Source organism: Daucus carota, chromosome 1 (genome assembly GCF_001625215.2).
Source record: "Daucus carota subsp. sativus chromosome 1, DH1 v3.0, whole genome shotgun sequence".
NCBI lineage: Eukaryota > Viridiplantae > Streptophyta > Magnoliopsida > Apiales > Apiaceae > Daucus > Daucus carota.
In genome coordinates this window covers 48,215,679-48,233,218 of record NC_030381.2, presented here as the reverse complement: position 1 = coordinate 48,233,218, position 17,540 = coordinate 48,215,679, and the positions used below count along the sequence as shown (strand labels likewise).

Genomic DNA, 17,540 nt, shown 5'->3' with positions numbered 1-17,540 from the left:
TCATCATGTTTCAAAAACCCTAGGATTTCATATTTTTAGTAGCCTCTTTTTTATGTAGTAGATCTAGTAGTAGCACTCTAAATTTGTAAACACTTTTATTATATCAATACAAGTATTCATTTTTGTTCTTAAATCTTGCTCTTTACTTTTACTTCAAGGCTATGAAATCTTCCTCTAACTACAAAAGGTTCAAATTTGTTTGTAGATTGGAAGGAGCCTAATTATATGTTTTAAGCTTGCATTTTTTAGTATTTAAATTGAGCCCCTTTTAATTCTCAATATTATTAGTGGGTTCAATGGTTTAGTATTCTAGATTTTGATTTTAGCTTGTAGTTTGATGGGGTTTTGTTAGAGACTTGGTAGATAAGCTAGTTTTGAAGTTTTGAAGTTTTGGGTGATTTGGAGTTAATTTGGTATGCTTTGGTGTTTCTCTTTGTTCTTGATTTTGAGGCTTTTTGGTGTAAATTTTAGTTTATGATTTTGACTTGAGGTTAGTGGGTTTTGGTTAGTTATATTTTATATAGGCTAGATTTGAAGTTTGGTATGATTTGGAGTTGTTTTGGTTTGGTTTGAATCTTGTTTTGATCAAGAAATGGGTAGTTTAGGGGCTATTTAGTGTAGAATTTAGTGTTAAATTTGGTTTAGAGGTTAGTGGGGTTTTATTTGTCAAAGTTGGAATAGCTAGATTTTCCGGTAAAACTAATTTTCCGGCAAGATTTAAGCTATTCCGGTCAACTCCATAAATTCCGGCGGGGGTACTAATTAGTGTTCACGGTTGTGAGTATTCGCGTGTTTACTGCTTTAACGCGCGTGTTATCTGGTTATTTCCTTTTCTTTTTATATTATTTTACTTTTCTTTTTCTTTATTTTATTTCTTTTACACGACTGTTATTTCTTTAATTTCGCGGCCGAGTTAATTGTTTTTTTCAGTTTACTACTTAATCTGCTGAGTCGCCTCCGCCCTGCCGTCACATGCTTTCTTTTTGTTTTCATTGTTTTTTTTTATTTTGTTTTTCCCCTTTTTTTTTTATTTTTCAGTTTTGTTCTGCTACCGCTAGAGTTTCCGATTGACTTTCTCGGTAATTAGTTAGTTTTTAATTAATTAGTGTTTTGTTAATTTTAGGTTAAAGACTAATAATTAGATATTATTTTCTCTTTTTAATTATCAATTTAGATTAATCAAACACTCTCCAAAAATTTTGGTCTAATTTGATTAAGTTAAAAATTAAGTTTTCGCGAAAATAAATTTAGTCCTTGGAACGAATCTTATATTACTAAAACGGGATCGTGCACTTGCGATTAAAATCATATTTTGAGCACATCACGTTACTATTATAACATGTAAAAAAAATTAATCCACCAATGCATTAATCTTATATAAAAATTAACCAACCCATGATGTTGGTGACAAAAACCATACAGCAATACCATGCGACTTAACTTTGTTATACAATGTATATTCTTCTACTCTAATTCGTGTACAGCTGCGCGCGGACCCATTGTCATTTCTCTTCACACTAAAACCATGAACAACTCTACCATGGTCCGGCCGAGAACATAAAAACGTGGAATGCAATTCATGTTCTTTTCGGAAAATGAAATTGTTAATTTATACTTCCTCCATCTCATATATATCAGAGTGATCGACACTTTTCACCCCTTATATTTAGATTTTTCTTGTAATGTGTGACTTATTAGAGCATCTCCAACCACCTTAGCAATAACCATTAGCTAAAATATAATAAAATAATAATTAGCTAAATTATACATAATCAAAAAGGTGATTTGCTCCAACCATATTAGCTATAATAGTTATCTATATTCAAAAAACAATATTTTATCTCAAAGTAAACATAGTCTGCCATTCATTTGATTAGCTGGAGATGGGAGGAGATGAGGTGGAGTGACTTACAGATCTGTACATGTTTGACAAATATAGATAAGCAGAGGGTGTTATGTAAAAAAATTATTAGCTACAGACTTGCGTTGGAGCTGCTGCTTTGCTATCTCAATTGCTAAATGAGTCTGCCATGTAGGATATTGCTAACAGATGTGGGCTGATTGGAGATGCTCTTATGTGCCCTGAGGGCAGGTTAGCCATTTTTGGTATTACAAATGCAAGCTGTTAGCAACAGTACACTACAATCTACAAACACACTATCTACCCGAAAGTTATTAGGGGACCTGATATGTCTGTACTAGTATTAATAAATATATATGTACGAGAGTTGCTGGAAGCTTTAATATAGGAAGTTGGACACTAGAGATCATGAACATGCCAAACTCAGAGGAGTCTATTCTCTAACTGACTACGTAATAAATTTGAACTCAATTAATTGTGGTTACCACGTTTTTTCTTTTCACTAATCAAAGATATCGTAGGTGTCATGATAGCTCCTCTCAAGAGATAAGGGCTTATTAGTTTTGAAAAATATTTTTTTTTTATAATTGTTTTGGATATAAATGTTTAAGAGTTTGTTTATAATTGTTATTTGACAAATAAAATATGAACTTATTTAAAAAAAATAAAAGTTTTATGTACTTTTCTTGAAAAATAAACTCTTATTTCTGAAAATAAGTTTAGCCAAACAAAACCATTATATATTCTCAAAATTTATCAAGTATTTTCCTATTTTTTATATAATTAATTATATATATATTTTATACATTTTGACCTGATGACTCTTGAAATTGTTATTTAATTTTTTTTCTGAATAAACTATTATTTATTTATTTTTCGGAAAAAATTAAAAATAATATATTTTAAGGATCTAGTTAAAATAAATTGAAATATATGAAAAAGGTCAATCGAGAAAAATAGAGAGAGTATAGTTTAATTATACGATAATATGTCTACCATGTATCCTAGGTCATGAAATAGCAATAATTTTTATCAGTGTTTTTTTTTTTGATCGAAATTTTTTATCAATGTTGTTTAATAAGATCGACCAATAGAAAAGAAGGTAAGTTTGTATTGGAAAGAAAAACCGTTACTTCATATACCAATATGTATATTCATCGAGTTTAGCTAAATAAACATGCATGCATAGTCTAAATATATGAATCAATATAACCTGTTTTATTAATATTGACTCCGACAACTATTAAATATTAATTATGTCATCTTGAATAATTTCTCCGTACCAAATAATTCTTTACACTTTCGCAATCCAATTGTTCACATGTCAAAACTTTTCAAATAAAAATTAACTATTCCCACCGTACTTAAAAAAATGTTTGGGTAAATTTAAAATAGTGACTTCTTGTTTAAAGCAAAGATGTGAATTAGAAGTGAAAAGTAAATAAGTTAATAAATTTTTAAAAAAAAATAAAAGCTCAGAAATAAGTTAGCATTCTCAACTTCGTAAAACGGGTTAAGAAAAATAGAAGGCGCTTACTTTATACATTAAATATCTACAGATTCTTTTCTTACTTTTACACAGTATTTTATTTATTTTAATATCCTTCGTGCCCGACCCAAATGTAAATATTTGAATGACCGGGATTATATATGCACTTAAATTATAAAAATAATTGAAAAAATCAATTAAGATGAGTGTATTGGATTGGGATTTCAAAGCATTTTTTTTCAAATCTGAGGGTATTCGATTGAGATTGTTTGAAATCCATTAAAATTTTGAGGTATTTAATTGGAATTTTAAATTATGCTACAAACTCTAGTGGTATTCAATTGAGATTTTAAATTATGCTTTAAAATCTGATGGTATTCAATTGGGATTGTTTAAAATCCATTAAAATATGATGGTATTCAAATGCTGATGGATTTTTTTGGATTTGATAAAATGATGGATTTTGTGGTATTCATCCGTGTATTTTAAGTTTTTTAAAATCCCATCAAAATCAATGGGATATTGAAACATTGTGATTAAATGCTATCAACTCTGCGACATTTTATCAAAATCCACACAAAACCAAAATTACATACGATCCATTAAAATACATCACCAAAAATAATTCATTAAAATTCCAATCGAATGCCCGTAAATCTCAAATCATACACTCCATCTTAATATTACACGAGCTGTCATAAAAACTCTACAATAAAGATACCTACTTTTTTTTTTCTTTTTTGAAACCAATAAAGCTACCTACTTAATTTAACCAACCAGAAGTCCAGAATCTGGTTAATAATCACATCTTCAAACATCTTATTTGAAGAGGTGATTTCCACTATAAAGCTGCATGTCTACTAAATTTAACCAAGCAAGAACTTGGTTAACAATCACATCTTATTTGAAGTACTTTTTCATGTGGTTGCAAAACATCTTTGTTCATAGGTCCAAGTTGATAATTGTGGAAGGGCAATCATTTATAGCAGAAACGTCTAAAGTAGAAAGGGATAGCACTGAGCTGTTTAAGTATTGTCGTAGGACCTGGAGGCTCTGATATTTCTTCTTCGAACTCCATATCTCTGACTTACAAGCTAGGGCATGCGTCCTTATACTTATATACAACAAGTTGGATTAATTAGGCGGTGTGAAATTGTTTCTGGTTTTATTTGCAACTACTCCCTCCGTCTCTAAATACTTTTCCTGTTTGTACTTTTCACGTTTGCCAATACACATTTTTAATCGTTAATATCTTTCATTTCGTAGTCGCATTAAATATAAAAACTTCACTGTATTAAAGTACTCGTGAATACGAATTTAACAAGATCACTCATGACTATATTTAGTTTTATAGATTAAATAAAAAAAAAATAAAGAAACGGAGGGAGTATTAAGTATTAGTGGTGCTTGAATGAGTACGTGGATCAATTAGGTGGTGTGATATTTTTTTCTGGTTTTATTTGCATGTATGCGGATTCATGGTGTTCTAGGTGGTAGGAGGGCTAAATTATCTACCCTGCCCTCATGACATTATATCTTGTCTATGTCGTGTAACTACTTGATAGCTACTCTGTTGGGAGTATTAGATCTGCAAAGCCTAGCAGCTAGCATATCGGTTTCACAAGTACAACCCTGATTCAGGATTCAATTCGTATTGTAATCAACGGAGAACGGTACTCCCTCAGTATCTTTTTTCTTTTCCTATTTGTAATGTCGGTACTGTTCATAACATGAGACAAATTACTAATTTACATCTAATCTATAAAACTAAATATAGTCATGAGTGATCTTGTTAGATTCGTATTCACAAGTACTTTAATACGGTGAAGTTTTTATATTTAATGCTACTACGAAATGAAAGATATTAACGATCAAAAGTGTGTGTTGGCAAACGTGAAAAGTACAAACAAGAAAAGTATTTAGGGAACTGTAATCCATCGTAATCTACGCAGATTGGTCAGACATTAGCCTGGAGCCGCGGACCTAACCATCCGTCGGCCAGGTAATTCGACTCGCGATTATCCTCATCATGTTGCCAAATCCGTAATTTCTTAAAACCCAGACGATAGATCATGTACATGTTAGTGTTTGTTTGGGGTGAATGGAATGGAATGAGTAATAAATAAAAAGTAGTGCTACGTGCACAAAATTGTGCACAGAAAATTTGTACATAATGATGTGGCAATTGATGTGAAGGGATTTAACTGGAGTTGTTGATGTAAATACAGAGGTTCATTCCAATTAAAACCCACCACATGTCATTATGTACTAAATTTTGTACACAATTATGTGCACTAAGCATTTTCAATAAATAAAAGAAAATAATAGAGTGTAGGATGGATGACTTTGAAAAAAAAAGAATGAGAGCAAATTTTATATGATAAAATTTGGATAGAAAATAGGTATGATAAAGAATGGATCATTCCTTCGCAAAATTGAGGGTTTTAGTTCTAATGAAGGGTGATAGGAATGAAATGGTAGAAAGAATAAAATTATTATACACTCAAGTAAATTATCCCCGGCCAAACCCAACATATATAAATTAGTGTAGGAAACGAATTCGAAAGGAAAAATCATTGTGCCAAATAGTGGTATGTACAAATATGCATGTTCACTGCATAAAGTGCCCCATGAATTCAATTCAGTATGCTGGGCACTCAATGCATGCCTCCTGACATCGTTGGGAGTTGGGAGATGGCTTTTCGAAAAATCTTAATGAAAATAAGTGATTTAGGTTTTACTAGTTTGTCTTAAAATGAGCGTGGTCTTAATTTTGGTAAGAAATTCGCGTCGAAAAAAGACAAATTTTATAAAATATTTTTCAATTTTTATTTTTAAAGAAAAATGATGATTTGAAAAATAATGTGTAGAAATATTTTTTCAAATTAAGAGAATATTTTATGTTATATACACACACACATATAATATATTATAATTAATTTTATAACCAAAACAATATATAAAACTCCAACCAGTTTTTAGATGATAAATAACTTTCTTCTACCATATAATTTTATTACTTTAATAACATATGTTGTCGTAGGTTTTTGTACGTTTCTTTATTTTTCAATTTGGCTTGTCAACAATGATTTTGAATGGACAATCTCAAGAAAAGAGAAGATAAAGAAAACAATACAATGTATTATATGTAATATAAAAAATAATATAAGATAATATCCTCATATAAGCAATGTGAAATTATATAAAAAATAATAATTCTATATCATAAATAATTATACGTTTGAGAAATACATACACAATTTATTTTACAAAAGTGTATTGGATTATTTAGCTTGTTGACAAGAAGCACAAATTAATAATAAAAAAAATACTTAATTATAAGATAATATCATAATATAATATATGTAATATATAAAATATTGATAAAATGAGTATAATCTTGATCTGAAACTTATATAAATGAAATGCACGGCCGGTTATAATACTTGTTATTTTATTGTATATATTTTAATCCAAACTAATATTATTGTGAGAATAAAATTATAATAGAATAATATAGTTAAAGAAATTTTTTATTTAACAGCTAGTAAATTCTTAATAGTTAAGTCCATCAAATGGCTAATTATAAATTAGGTCGAACATATATATTTTACTGAAAATGTTAAAATATGTTTTTTTTTTCTAGTTATAATTTAAGGAGATCTACAAAATCAGATATAAATCAACCAGTTAATCTTTTAATATTTCGTTATTGGTATTTAATAATATAATTAATTTTAATGATCGGTGTTAAAAATTGTAGTATGATGGGTCAGTATCAGAGTATTTAAAAATAATGTTAATGTATTTTGGTTGAAAAATATCACATGTTATTTATAATAATTATAAATAATAATATTGTATTTTTATATATATGTAGCCCGTGTTAATTTTTGAAGATCCGTTTTTTTAGTTAGAAAATCAAAAAAGATAATGTGTTTTAGTTAAAAAGGTAATTATTATGTTGATAGATGTTTTATTAAATGATGTAGTTTTTTTAGTTAGAAAATATAAAAAAGATAATATATTTTAGTTAAAAAAATAATAGGTTATATAGATAGGGCCGTATTTTGGCCCAATGACCAAATTTTCAATGTTTCGGTCTTTTTTATATGAATGTTGCAAGCATTATTTTTGGAAAATCAGTTTTTTAGTTAGGATTCTGAAAAAGATAATGTGTTTTGATTAAAAAGATAATTACTATGTTGCTAGATATTATTTTAAATGATGTAGTTTTTTTAGTTAGAAAATATAAAAATGACAATATATTTTAGTTAAAAAGAATAATAGGTTATATAGATAGGCCCGTATTTTGACCCAAGTGACGACTAAACAAATTTTCAATATTTCGGCTTTAATAGTATAATATATATCTAGATATATATTATCTTTTTTTTATAAATGTTGCATGCATTATTTTTGGAAAATCAGTTTTTTAGTTATGATTCTGAAAAAATAATGTGTTTTAGTTAAAAAAGGTAATTGCTATTGTCTAATATTATTTTTAGAAAATTGAGATTTTTAGTTAGAAAATATAAAAAAGATGATTTAATTAAAAAGATAATTAAATATATAAGTAAGCTCATAGTTTTGCCCAGGTAGCGACCAAATTTTTAATGTTTCGCCTTTAATAGTATAGTATAGATAAGATATTCGTACGTACTATTTTTAAAACTATATAAAAAATGCCTGCAAGGGTTGGTTCAACTAGTTAACAGAGGGACTTGTATTCTCTTGGGCACATGTTCGTTGCGGTTTATTTGGTTCACATATGCGCATCCGAAGGATAGCTGGCCGCGGGTTCCTACGTAAAAAAAGAAACTATATAAAAAATAATAATTTAATATCATAAGATACACGTTCAAAACATATGTACAAAATTCAGACTCTACCATGGCTCCAATCTCTCGCTGTGTGTAAATACAATTGAATTTACCAAAAAGAACCCAGGTTACGACGCTACAAACAAGAAGGATGTGGAAGCTCAAGATTGCAGAGGGTGCGAAACCACATTTGTGTGCGGCTGCGGTTAAAAAAATTATATAAAAAATAATAATTTAATATCATAAGATACACGTTCAAAAAATATGTACAAAATTCAAACTCTACCATGGCTCCAATCTCTTGCTGTGTGTAAATACAATGGAATTTACCAAAAAGAACCCTATATAAGACACTCCAGGTTACGACGCCACAAACAAGAAGGAAGATGTGGAAGCTCAAGATTGCAGAGGGTGCGAAACCACATTTGTACAGCACCAACAACTTTGTTGGAAGACAGATATGGGAATTCCAACCTGACGCAGGAACACCAGAAGAGCATGAAGAGGTCGAAAAGGCCCGAGAAATCTTCAAAATTAACTGCACCAAAGGAGTTCACGCCTGTGGTGATCTGCTTATGAGGATGCAGGTAATGTACTATAACAATATCTAGTTAAACAATGGTGTCCCAGTAAAGAATATATGTCAGTATATCATAAGTTTATATGTGAGTATATTACACGAGCTGAAGATGATTTCATTCCTTGATCATACCTAGCTTATCAAGGAGAATGGCATTGATCTTCTGAGCCAACCACCAGTAAGACTCGGAGAAAACGAAGAAGTGAAGTATGAAGCAGTCACCATTGCGGTAAAGAAAGCTATTCACCTTAATCGGGCTATCCAAGCACAAGACGGACACTGGCCAGCTGAACATGCAGGTCCTATGTTTTTTACACCACCCCTAGTAAGTGTCTTTAATAAGTGATGGAGCATGCCATACTGAACACTTTATGAAGCTACTATATATTATATCACTGCAAGATATGAAACTGTTAAATTATTTTACTATTTAGTACGCTAGAACATAGGCAAAAGCAGTTATTAGATGACACATTTGCAGATTATTGCCTTGTACATCAGTGGAGCTATTAATGCAGTTCTAACTCACCAACACAGGAAGGAGATGATTCGTTATATCTATAATCACCAAGTAAGAGTTAAAAGATATCACCATATTGGATACCGAGGAATTCTATTATGATTTTCATATATATATGTCCTTGACAGAACAACGATGGTGGATGGGGTTTCTATATTGAGGGTCATAGCACTATGATTGGCACCGCGCTTAGCTATGTGGCTATAAGGTTGCTGGGAGAGGGACCAAATGACGGTAGTGATGCTGTTGATAGAGCTCGAAAGTGGATCCTAGATCATGGGGGTGCATCCTCTATACCCTCTTGGGGGAAAACCTATCTTTCGGTAAAACAGATCAAATATCATCTAATTAAAACAAAGATTGTATTATGAGCAATATTTCTGTTATCCAAAATTGTAAACTAAGATAGTACATTTTGTTTTTGAAGGTTCTTGGTGTATACGAGTGGGAAGGTTGCAATCCCTTGCCCCCAGAGTTCTGGCTGTTTCCCACCGTTTTTCCTTTTCATCCAGGTAACTTTATGAACAATATTAAGAAAAATGCTTAGATGCACAAAATCTTTGACAAAATGACATGTGTTAGGTTTGATTGGAATGGTCTCGTATTCATACAAATAGCACTAAGTAAAACATGACATTTTAATCATTTCGTCAAAAAAAAAACATAACACTTTAATTAATTATCATGTCATCTTGTGAAAAATTCTGTATATAAGTTTGTACATATAACACTACTGTTGTAATAATTCGTGAAACATGGTACCCTTGTAATAATTCCTGAAACGTGGTGCCCTTTTAAATGAGATTATTCTGCAGTTGGAATGCAGCCAACATGTGGTGCTTATGCTATGTCCTATGTGAAAGAATGTGAAAGAATTATAGAATTTGAGCTGTTTATGACAAATTTTTAATACTTCAACAAACATATGCCAAAATTTAATCACAAAATCATCGATCTTAAATTCTTTTATTTAAATGATGATAGGAACTAAGATAAATTTTAATATTTATTATTTCATTAACACAGTTCCTTAGAATATCAAGTATCATCACAATTGCCACCGCCGTCTGCATATTATTTTCTAGCTCTCCTGTATCGTGAAAAGATTGATAATAATAAAAATTAACAACCAGAAGTTGTTGTTTGCTACTGTATTATGATAAAAAAAAAAAATTGATTGTCAGTTTGTCACTCTTGAACTGGATGCTATTGTATTGCAGCCAAAATGTGGTGCTACTGCCGTACAACTTACATGCCTATGTCCTACTTGTATGGGAGAAAATACCATGGACCAATCACGGACCTTGTGTTAGAATTAAGACAAGAAATCCACCCTATTCCTTATGAGGACATAGATTGGAACAAGCAGAGGCATAACTGTTGCAAGCAGGATCTGTACTACCCTCATAGCTTTGTACAAGATCTGCTATGGGATGGACTTCACTACCTTGGTGAACCAATCATCAACCGTTGGCCTTTTAACAAAATACGAAAGAGAGGTCTAGATAGAGCTGTTGAACTAATGCGCTATGGGGCAGAGGAGAGCAGATATATAACCAGTGGCTGCGTAGAAAAGGTTAGCTCATAGTGAACATGAGAGTCTTGAAAATTAAATTTAGTGCTGGGAAGTAGGAACTGTGTGATATGTTTATTTGTTTTGATGCAGAGTTTACAAATGATGTGCTGGTGGGCTGAGAATCCTAATGGCGATGAGTTTAAATATCACCTTGCTAGAGTTCCTGACTACTTATGGCTGGCTGAGGATGGTATGAAAATGCAGAGCTATGGGAGTCAACTGTGGGACTGCGTTCTTGCAACTCAAGCAATTCTGGCAACTGGCATGGTTGGAGAATATGGTGATTCTCTTAAAAAGGCGCATTTCTTTATAAAAGAATCACAGGTTCTCCCCATACATCAAATTTTATGTCCTGCATGCATTCTTCTCAATAAGTATGTAATTGTTGAATTTTTATCGTGTAACTTAACTCTTAGATTAAAGAAAATCCATCTGGAGATTTTGAAAGTATGTGTCGCAAATCCACTAAAGGATTATGGACTTTCACAGATCAAGATCAGGGCTGGGCGGTCTCTGACTGCACTGCTGAAGCATTGAAGGTATACCACTTGTCAGCTTATAATGAAGCTTATATCAAAATTCTGGCAAAAAAACGTATGATCCTTTTATCCTGCAGTGTCTACTATTACTTTCCCAACTGCCAGAGGAAATTGCAGGACAGAAGGCAGATGTAGAAAGATTACATGATGCCATAGATGTCCTTCTGTACTTACAAGTATGATTGGAATCGTCAATTCCTGTAAACTAAGATGATTTAAGAATATAAAATCGAGTTTATTGCCTTTTAAACTGATCATTAAATGATTTATCTTACTCCTTTTTTGCAGAGTCCTGACAGTGGCGGTTTTGCTGTCTGGGAGCCACCAGTCCCACAACCATACTTGCAGGTAATCTTCTGTAGTAACTTTGGAGTGAACTCCATTTACGGCTTAAGTAAATACTTGACCTCTTACTTTTAAGAGAAATACACTAAACATGTCATTTAACTGCCAGATGCTGAATCCTTCAGAGATTTTTGCCGACATTGTGGTAGAAAAAGAGTATGATCATTATCCTAGTTCCCTCATTTTCTTCCCTATAAACTACTGACAAATGTGAGAATGGTTTAGGCATGTTGAATGCACGGCTTCTATAATCCAAGCTCTGGTAGCATTTAAATATTTGCACAAAGGCTACAAAGAGAAAGAAATAGATGTTTCTGTTTCAAAAGCAGTACAGTATCTTGAAGCAAAGCAATATCCTGATGGTTCATGGTGAGTACTGTTTTCGGATTAACTATATACTTAAATGTATGAAGTGCACAACAAGCTCAATGCAACACAAACTTTCATAGGTATGGCTTCTGGGGCATTTGTTTTTTGTATGGCACATACTTCGCATTATCAGCCTTAGCCTCAGTTGGGAAGACATATAATAACAGTGAAGCAGTACGGATAGCAGTTGAGTTTTTCCTTTCGACCCAGAATGAAGAGGGTGGTTGGGGAGAGAGTCTTGAATCATGCCCCAGTGAGGTAATTTTTCATATTAGGTTATTACAAAAAAAATAAAATAAATTAAAAACTTGTTTCCAGATTTAAATATCGCCATGTGTTTTGAAAATCCCAGGCTTTGTAAACAATATCATCACTCACATCAACATACAAGGAATATAGATTTATTGCACAGAAAGAAAACCATAGGAGCTCTTTCTAATCCTCCTTGCGCATCTTGATGCTCTTTTAACAGAAATTTACTCCACTGATGGATAATCGAACAAATTTAGTACAAACATCTTGGGCTATGCTTGGCCTCATACGCGGTGGACAGGAAAGTATTATTTCTAAGGGTGGTGTGAAGTGAAATCTATTTATGAATTAGGTTTTATAGCAAATTATCATATTTCAGGAATACAGACTTAACTGATGATCAGTTATATCTTTATCTCCTTTTATTAAACAACCAGGCCAAGAGAGATCCAACCCCATTGCATAAAGCAGCAAAGTTGTTGATTAATGCACAAATGGAAAATGGAGATTTTCCTCAGCAGGTAAGATCAAGTTCTCTGTCCTCTTTCCTTCTGTTCTGGTTTCTGGTAGTTTCACTCCCACCATCGGAAGTGTATTTGCAGGAAATCACTGGAGTCTACATGAAGAATTGTATGCTACACTATGCAGAGTATAGAAACATATTTCCATTATGGGCATTGGCAGAATACCGTAAACATGTCTGGTTGTCGAAATGAATGTGTTGAGCTTAAGTTCTGTGTGATAGTTCCACAAAATGAATAATCCCCGTTTAAAAACTATTGATGTAAACTTTTCTTTTTCTACTTGGAATAATATCAATTTCAGCTCTTTTCACCATTGATCCACAAGTTCAGCATCTCCATTCTCCAACATTTCACTGCCTAATTTTCTCAGTAGCTGATCAAAAAGCTTCTTGCTGGTGCCTTAGCATGAATGCATGATGATACACTAAATAATTAAAATACTTGGCGGTTGACTTGGTACCGAAAGGCACAGCTTTTCTAACTAATCACAAAATTTCAATAAAGTCATCAAGTAAGCTGGTTCCAACTATTTTGAACCAACAAAAACATGTAATTTTGGTTGAGGTCCTTGTTTGTCTTGCTGAAACACCGGAATCCAGAAAGACCACAGTGGTAATTTAAACTAAAGTAATCATGTAACATATGTTTATTATAGAAATTAATAAATGATGCATCTTTAAACGTATGGCTTGCCGTACTTCAAAGGACAGACAGGCTTGCAAAATGTTTATTTCACCCAATAAGTCGAATGATTTCTGAAGATAAGAAGCCACAAAGAGCCCTCTTGCATGAATAGTTGACTATGCCAAGTAAATATGACACAGAACCAAGTTCTTAAACTATGAAAAAAGAAATCAGTCTGTAATTCCTTTGTGTCATCAGTATACTCTGAAGTTGCAAAGTATAAAGATAAACATATTCAGTCATTGTTTTTCAGTGGCTGTGGACATTATTACACCATGAAAGTTTTAATACAATCTTTTGTTTCTGGATATTACAAATAACTTTTATTTGGAATGATGATGAATCCGACACTTGACTCTAAAAAGGGTTAGTATATACAATACACTGGCGGCAGGAATTGGACCCTTGGACGATCTCTTTCTAGAATATCACACTCTGCATACAAGGAGTTTAACACCATACTTGGGCTCTAGAAGTACATCAAACCTGGGAACATGTTGATACTTTGGGGAAAGGGAGAAGGAGAATTTTGCCAAGAGCAGCGCAAACATAACTTTGAGCTCCATCATGCCCAGGTTCATTCCAGGACATGTCCGTGGGCCAAGGCCAAAGGGTGTATATGCCTGAGGGATTTTACAGGCTCCAGAGATACCATTAGTGAATCTATCCGGGTTGAACTTGAGAGCATCTGAACCCCAGAGCTGAGGGTCACGGTGCAGAGCTGCTTGCCATATCCAAATGTTGACTCCTTTTGGAACACACACAGTATTCCCAATTTGTACATCTGCTAGTGCCTCCCGGGCTGTAAATCCTACCCCTGAATAAAGCCTCAATATTTCTTGAATTATCATTTTCAGCTGCAGAAAATGAATCAGTATGAAACTTCTATACCGGAGGAAGTACACTCAAAATCATAAAATTGACATTCAGAACCATTCCTAGTATATTTTGGCCTAGTAGATACCTCTCTTCTCTCTGTAACAAGATACTCTATAAAGATATCAATATGTATCTGTAAAGACATGTGTGTGTGTGTGCGCGTGTGAATAAATTTATGTCAGTTATGCTCAAAAAAAAAAAAAAACCTCTTATGTTTGTTATATATGTCAGTTGTCATATCACCAGGGTTCAAATTGTGCAATATTTGTCATATTTGCATGGTTCTGAGGCCTCTGATAGTTTTGCACAAAAATGGCAACCTTAATATGTACATGTTTACATGTCAGAGGACTATGCATTTGAGCGGATGTGTACCTTGTTGAGTATTTTTCTTAAGATTAGGGTTATTGTTGCCAGAGAATCATTATAAATAAATATAGATATAATGAGGTGAGATACATACTACTTTCATTTTGCCAAGCTTTTCAGCATCTAAAATCTGGCCTCCACAAACTTCCAACACCTCAGCACGAGCACGTGCTTGCCATTCTGGATGCAATGCCAGTAACATCAAACCCCATATTGCAGTGATGCCGGGGACTTCCATTCCTACAATGCAAAGCTCCTTGCAGTTATCAACTATAAATTGCTGAGGTGTAGATGACCCAAGCTCTCCATGCTTAGCACCGTCCACAAGCGTTTGTATTATGCTTTCACTCTCACTCCTACATTTCATTTTTGTATCTTGAATAATCCAGTATATCTCCTTCTCTAATTTCCATTGCTGTCTATGTATCTTGGTGGGATAAAATCTGCAAATCAGAAAGTACGGATGTATTGAGAGTCAAAAACAATTCAGAATTATGAATTCAAGTGGGAGGCTCACTCAAAATTTCATAAAGAACAAGTGAAAGTCTGATTTGTATTTTGCTTGAACGAACAATAGAATTATGGAGAGTTGGGAGAGCAAGGCCATCCATGGTCTATACCTGGTCCGCCCCTGGTCCTCACCTATTAAAAGGATAGCCATCTAATACTGTCGGTGATCCAGAAACTTCCATGAGGTCTCTACACTTGGAAAACAAGAGTTTCTCTGCAGCTTCATATTTTCCAAACATTACATTAGAGATTATACTTGATGTAAAAGTCTTGACATAATCGTCAACTCTTATATCTGCAATCCCGCCCTCAGTGTCAACCAATTGCTCCCATGATCTGATAAGGGTGTTCCCAGATTCGAGCACTATGCTAAACATGTTCTAAAACAAACAAGATATAAATACAGTGTTAACCATACAAATTTCAGACCCGTGTCAGGGCTGCTTTCTGTGAGCTAGTAATTAAGTTGTCTTTCGCTAAAAATTACAGCTTGCAAGCTAGATTGAAACCCTTGGAAAGTGTAATTTATTTAAGCACAGGAAATAAAGATATCCACCTTAACTTTGTCCACATATAATGTAGGAGCGATGGTTTTCCTTTGGTGCAGCCAGACTTCCTTACTTGACGTGAGAAGGCCCTTGCCCAATAGAGGCCCCCGTTCCTTATGCATGTAAGATGGCTTCCCCAAGTTTAAGGATTTGCAAAGACTCATCTCTCGCACCAATTCACCATCTCCTATATACAAAAATTGTGTCTTTCCCAGTGCAAAAGAGAAAGTTTTTCCTGCCATTGACATAACATAAATCATCTACCAAAGCAGAGGAAAGGAAACTCAAGAATCCCAGCTGCAAACTTTTATCAAGTAAAAACTGTTTATTTTAAATATGAAAACCTATAGGTAGAATACTAGAATGATATAAACATACCAAACTGCTTCGTCCATTGACTGATATGTGGGAGCAGTACAGAACAACAGTCAAGTGACAGGGACTTGGTTAAGTCGTAAGGTACAGCATCTGATGCCAGTTCCTTACACTTGATTTGCCGTATATCAGGCATGTTTCCCATTATGAGAGTAGGCTTTGGGCCATCAATTCCTTGCTTTACAAGCTTTGCTCTGAGGAATTTAGGTTTCAGGCACAAATCATAAACAACATATATTATCACGCAAAACATTGATATAACAGATACAGGAAATGCTAAGAAGAGTACAGCATCTTCCATTGTTTTCGTTCTCTCTCAGTCTTGTCTGTGCTTGATGAATACTCCAGTACAAATATGTACTTCAATTTATAAGCAAAGTCTTTAACTGATATATCATAATAAATAACTCACATTACAACAGTTTAACATAACAGAGTAAACAATCACAACTACAAACACATCTGTATATATCTTGTGATCTTGAATATATCTTAAAATGTAAAACGTGGATCTTTTCAGTATCCCTATCTTATTAATTGGCATCAACAAAATAAGAACAGTATACCCCACAATCAATGGAGCATTGATGTCTTCCATATAGTATCCCAGTTAAAATGATTAAATCCTTAATAACAACAGTAAACACATCGACGCTAGAGTAGTAGGACCTCAGTGCATTCTTGAATTTAACGGACCTGTTTTCATAGAGTACACACATATGATTATTTGCATATTGCTTTTATAAACATTTTATGATCTCAGAAATTCAAGAGTTAAACTAATTGTTGTTAATTGAATTTTCTACTATAATCTAAACACAAAATATAATATTTTACAATAGTATGAATGGGCAAGATCACAACAGAGTGAACATGACATCTTCACTTAAATAATTAAGATGTAATAATAAGAAGAAGCATCGGTTCTCCCTGTCCACTCCTAGACCATGTGGCCATCTCTTCTACCTCCATCCCTAGAAGGCAATAATTTGCTGGTATTAATTTGAAGCATTAGAATTAGCTGGGTTTTTTTAGCAAAAAAAAAGCTGGGTTAGGTTGGATGTCAACATAAGATCATTTCTTTGTCAAGATATCATTAATTCACTCCACAGATCATGAGAATAGAAAGTTGATGAAGTTGTGAATGTGTTGGATAGCCTCCTCACAAGCAGTAAACACTGCCATATTTCTTTTCATTCTCTCACGCCATTTTCAGGCCATCAACAAATCCATAATTATTATTTGTATTATCTATAGCCTATAGGTGTGAAGTAAAATGTATCTGTGTATTAAGTAC

The 17,540-nt window shown here is 33.0% G+C and overlaps 2 protein-coding genes across 2 annotated transcripts; one reads left to right on the top strand and one right to left on the bottom strand.

Moving 5' to 3' along the window:
* The first annotated feature begins 8,060 nt into the window (after positions 1–8,060).
* Positions 8,061–13,191, top strand: LOC108208723 (dammarenediol II synthase-like). The gene is made up of 16 exons (XM_064085810.1): positions 8,061–8,760; positions 8,890–9,078; positions 9,235–9,324; positions 9,402–9,596; positions 9,701–9,785; positions 10,494–10,849; positions 10,940–11,173; positions 11,266–11,388; positions 11,466–11,564; positions 11,677–11,736; positions 11,843–11,889; positions 11,959–12,102; positions 12,183–12,360; positions 12,575–12,656; positions 12,793–12,875; positions 12,957–13,191. Exons 1-16 carry the CDS (start codon positions 8,560–8,562, stop codon positions 13,068–13,070), a joined length of 2,280 nt encoding a protein of 759 aa, XP_063941880.1. The 5' UTR covers positions 8,061–8,559; the 3' UTR covers positions 13,071–13,191.
* A 634-nt stretch (positions 13,192–13,825) lies between these two features.
* LOC108208853 (cytochrome P450 714C2) lies at positions 13,826–16,628 on the bottom strand. The gene is made up of 5 exons (XM_017379460.2): positions 16,247–16,628; positions 15,877–16,103; positions 15,453–15,700; positions 14,905–15,253; positions 13,826–14,419 (listed from the first exon to the last, which is right to left on the bottom strand). The coding sequence occupies exons 1-5, from the start codon at positions 16,542–16,544 to the stop codon at positions 13,991–13,993; spliced, it is 1,551 nt and encodes a 516-aa protein (XP_017234949.1). The 5' UTR covers positions 16,545–16,628; the 3' UTR covers positions 13,826–13,990.
* Between the last annotated feature and the right edge of the window lie 912 nt (positions 16,629–17,540).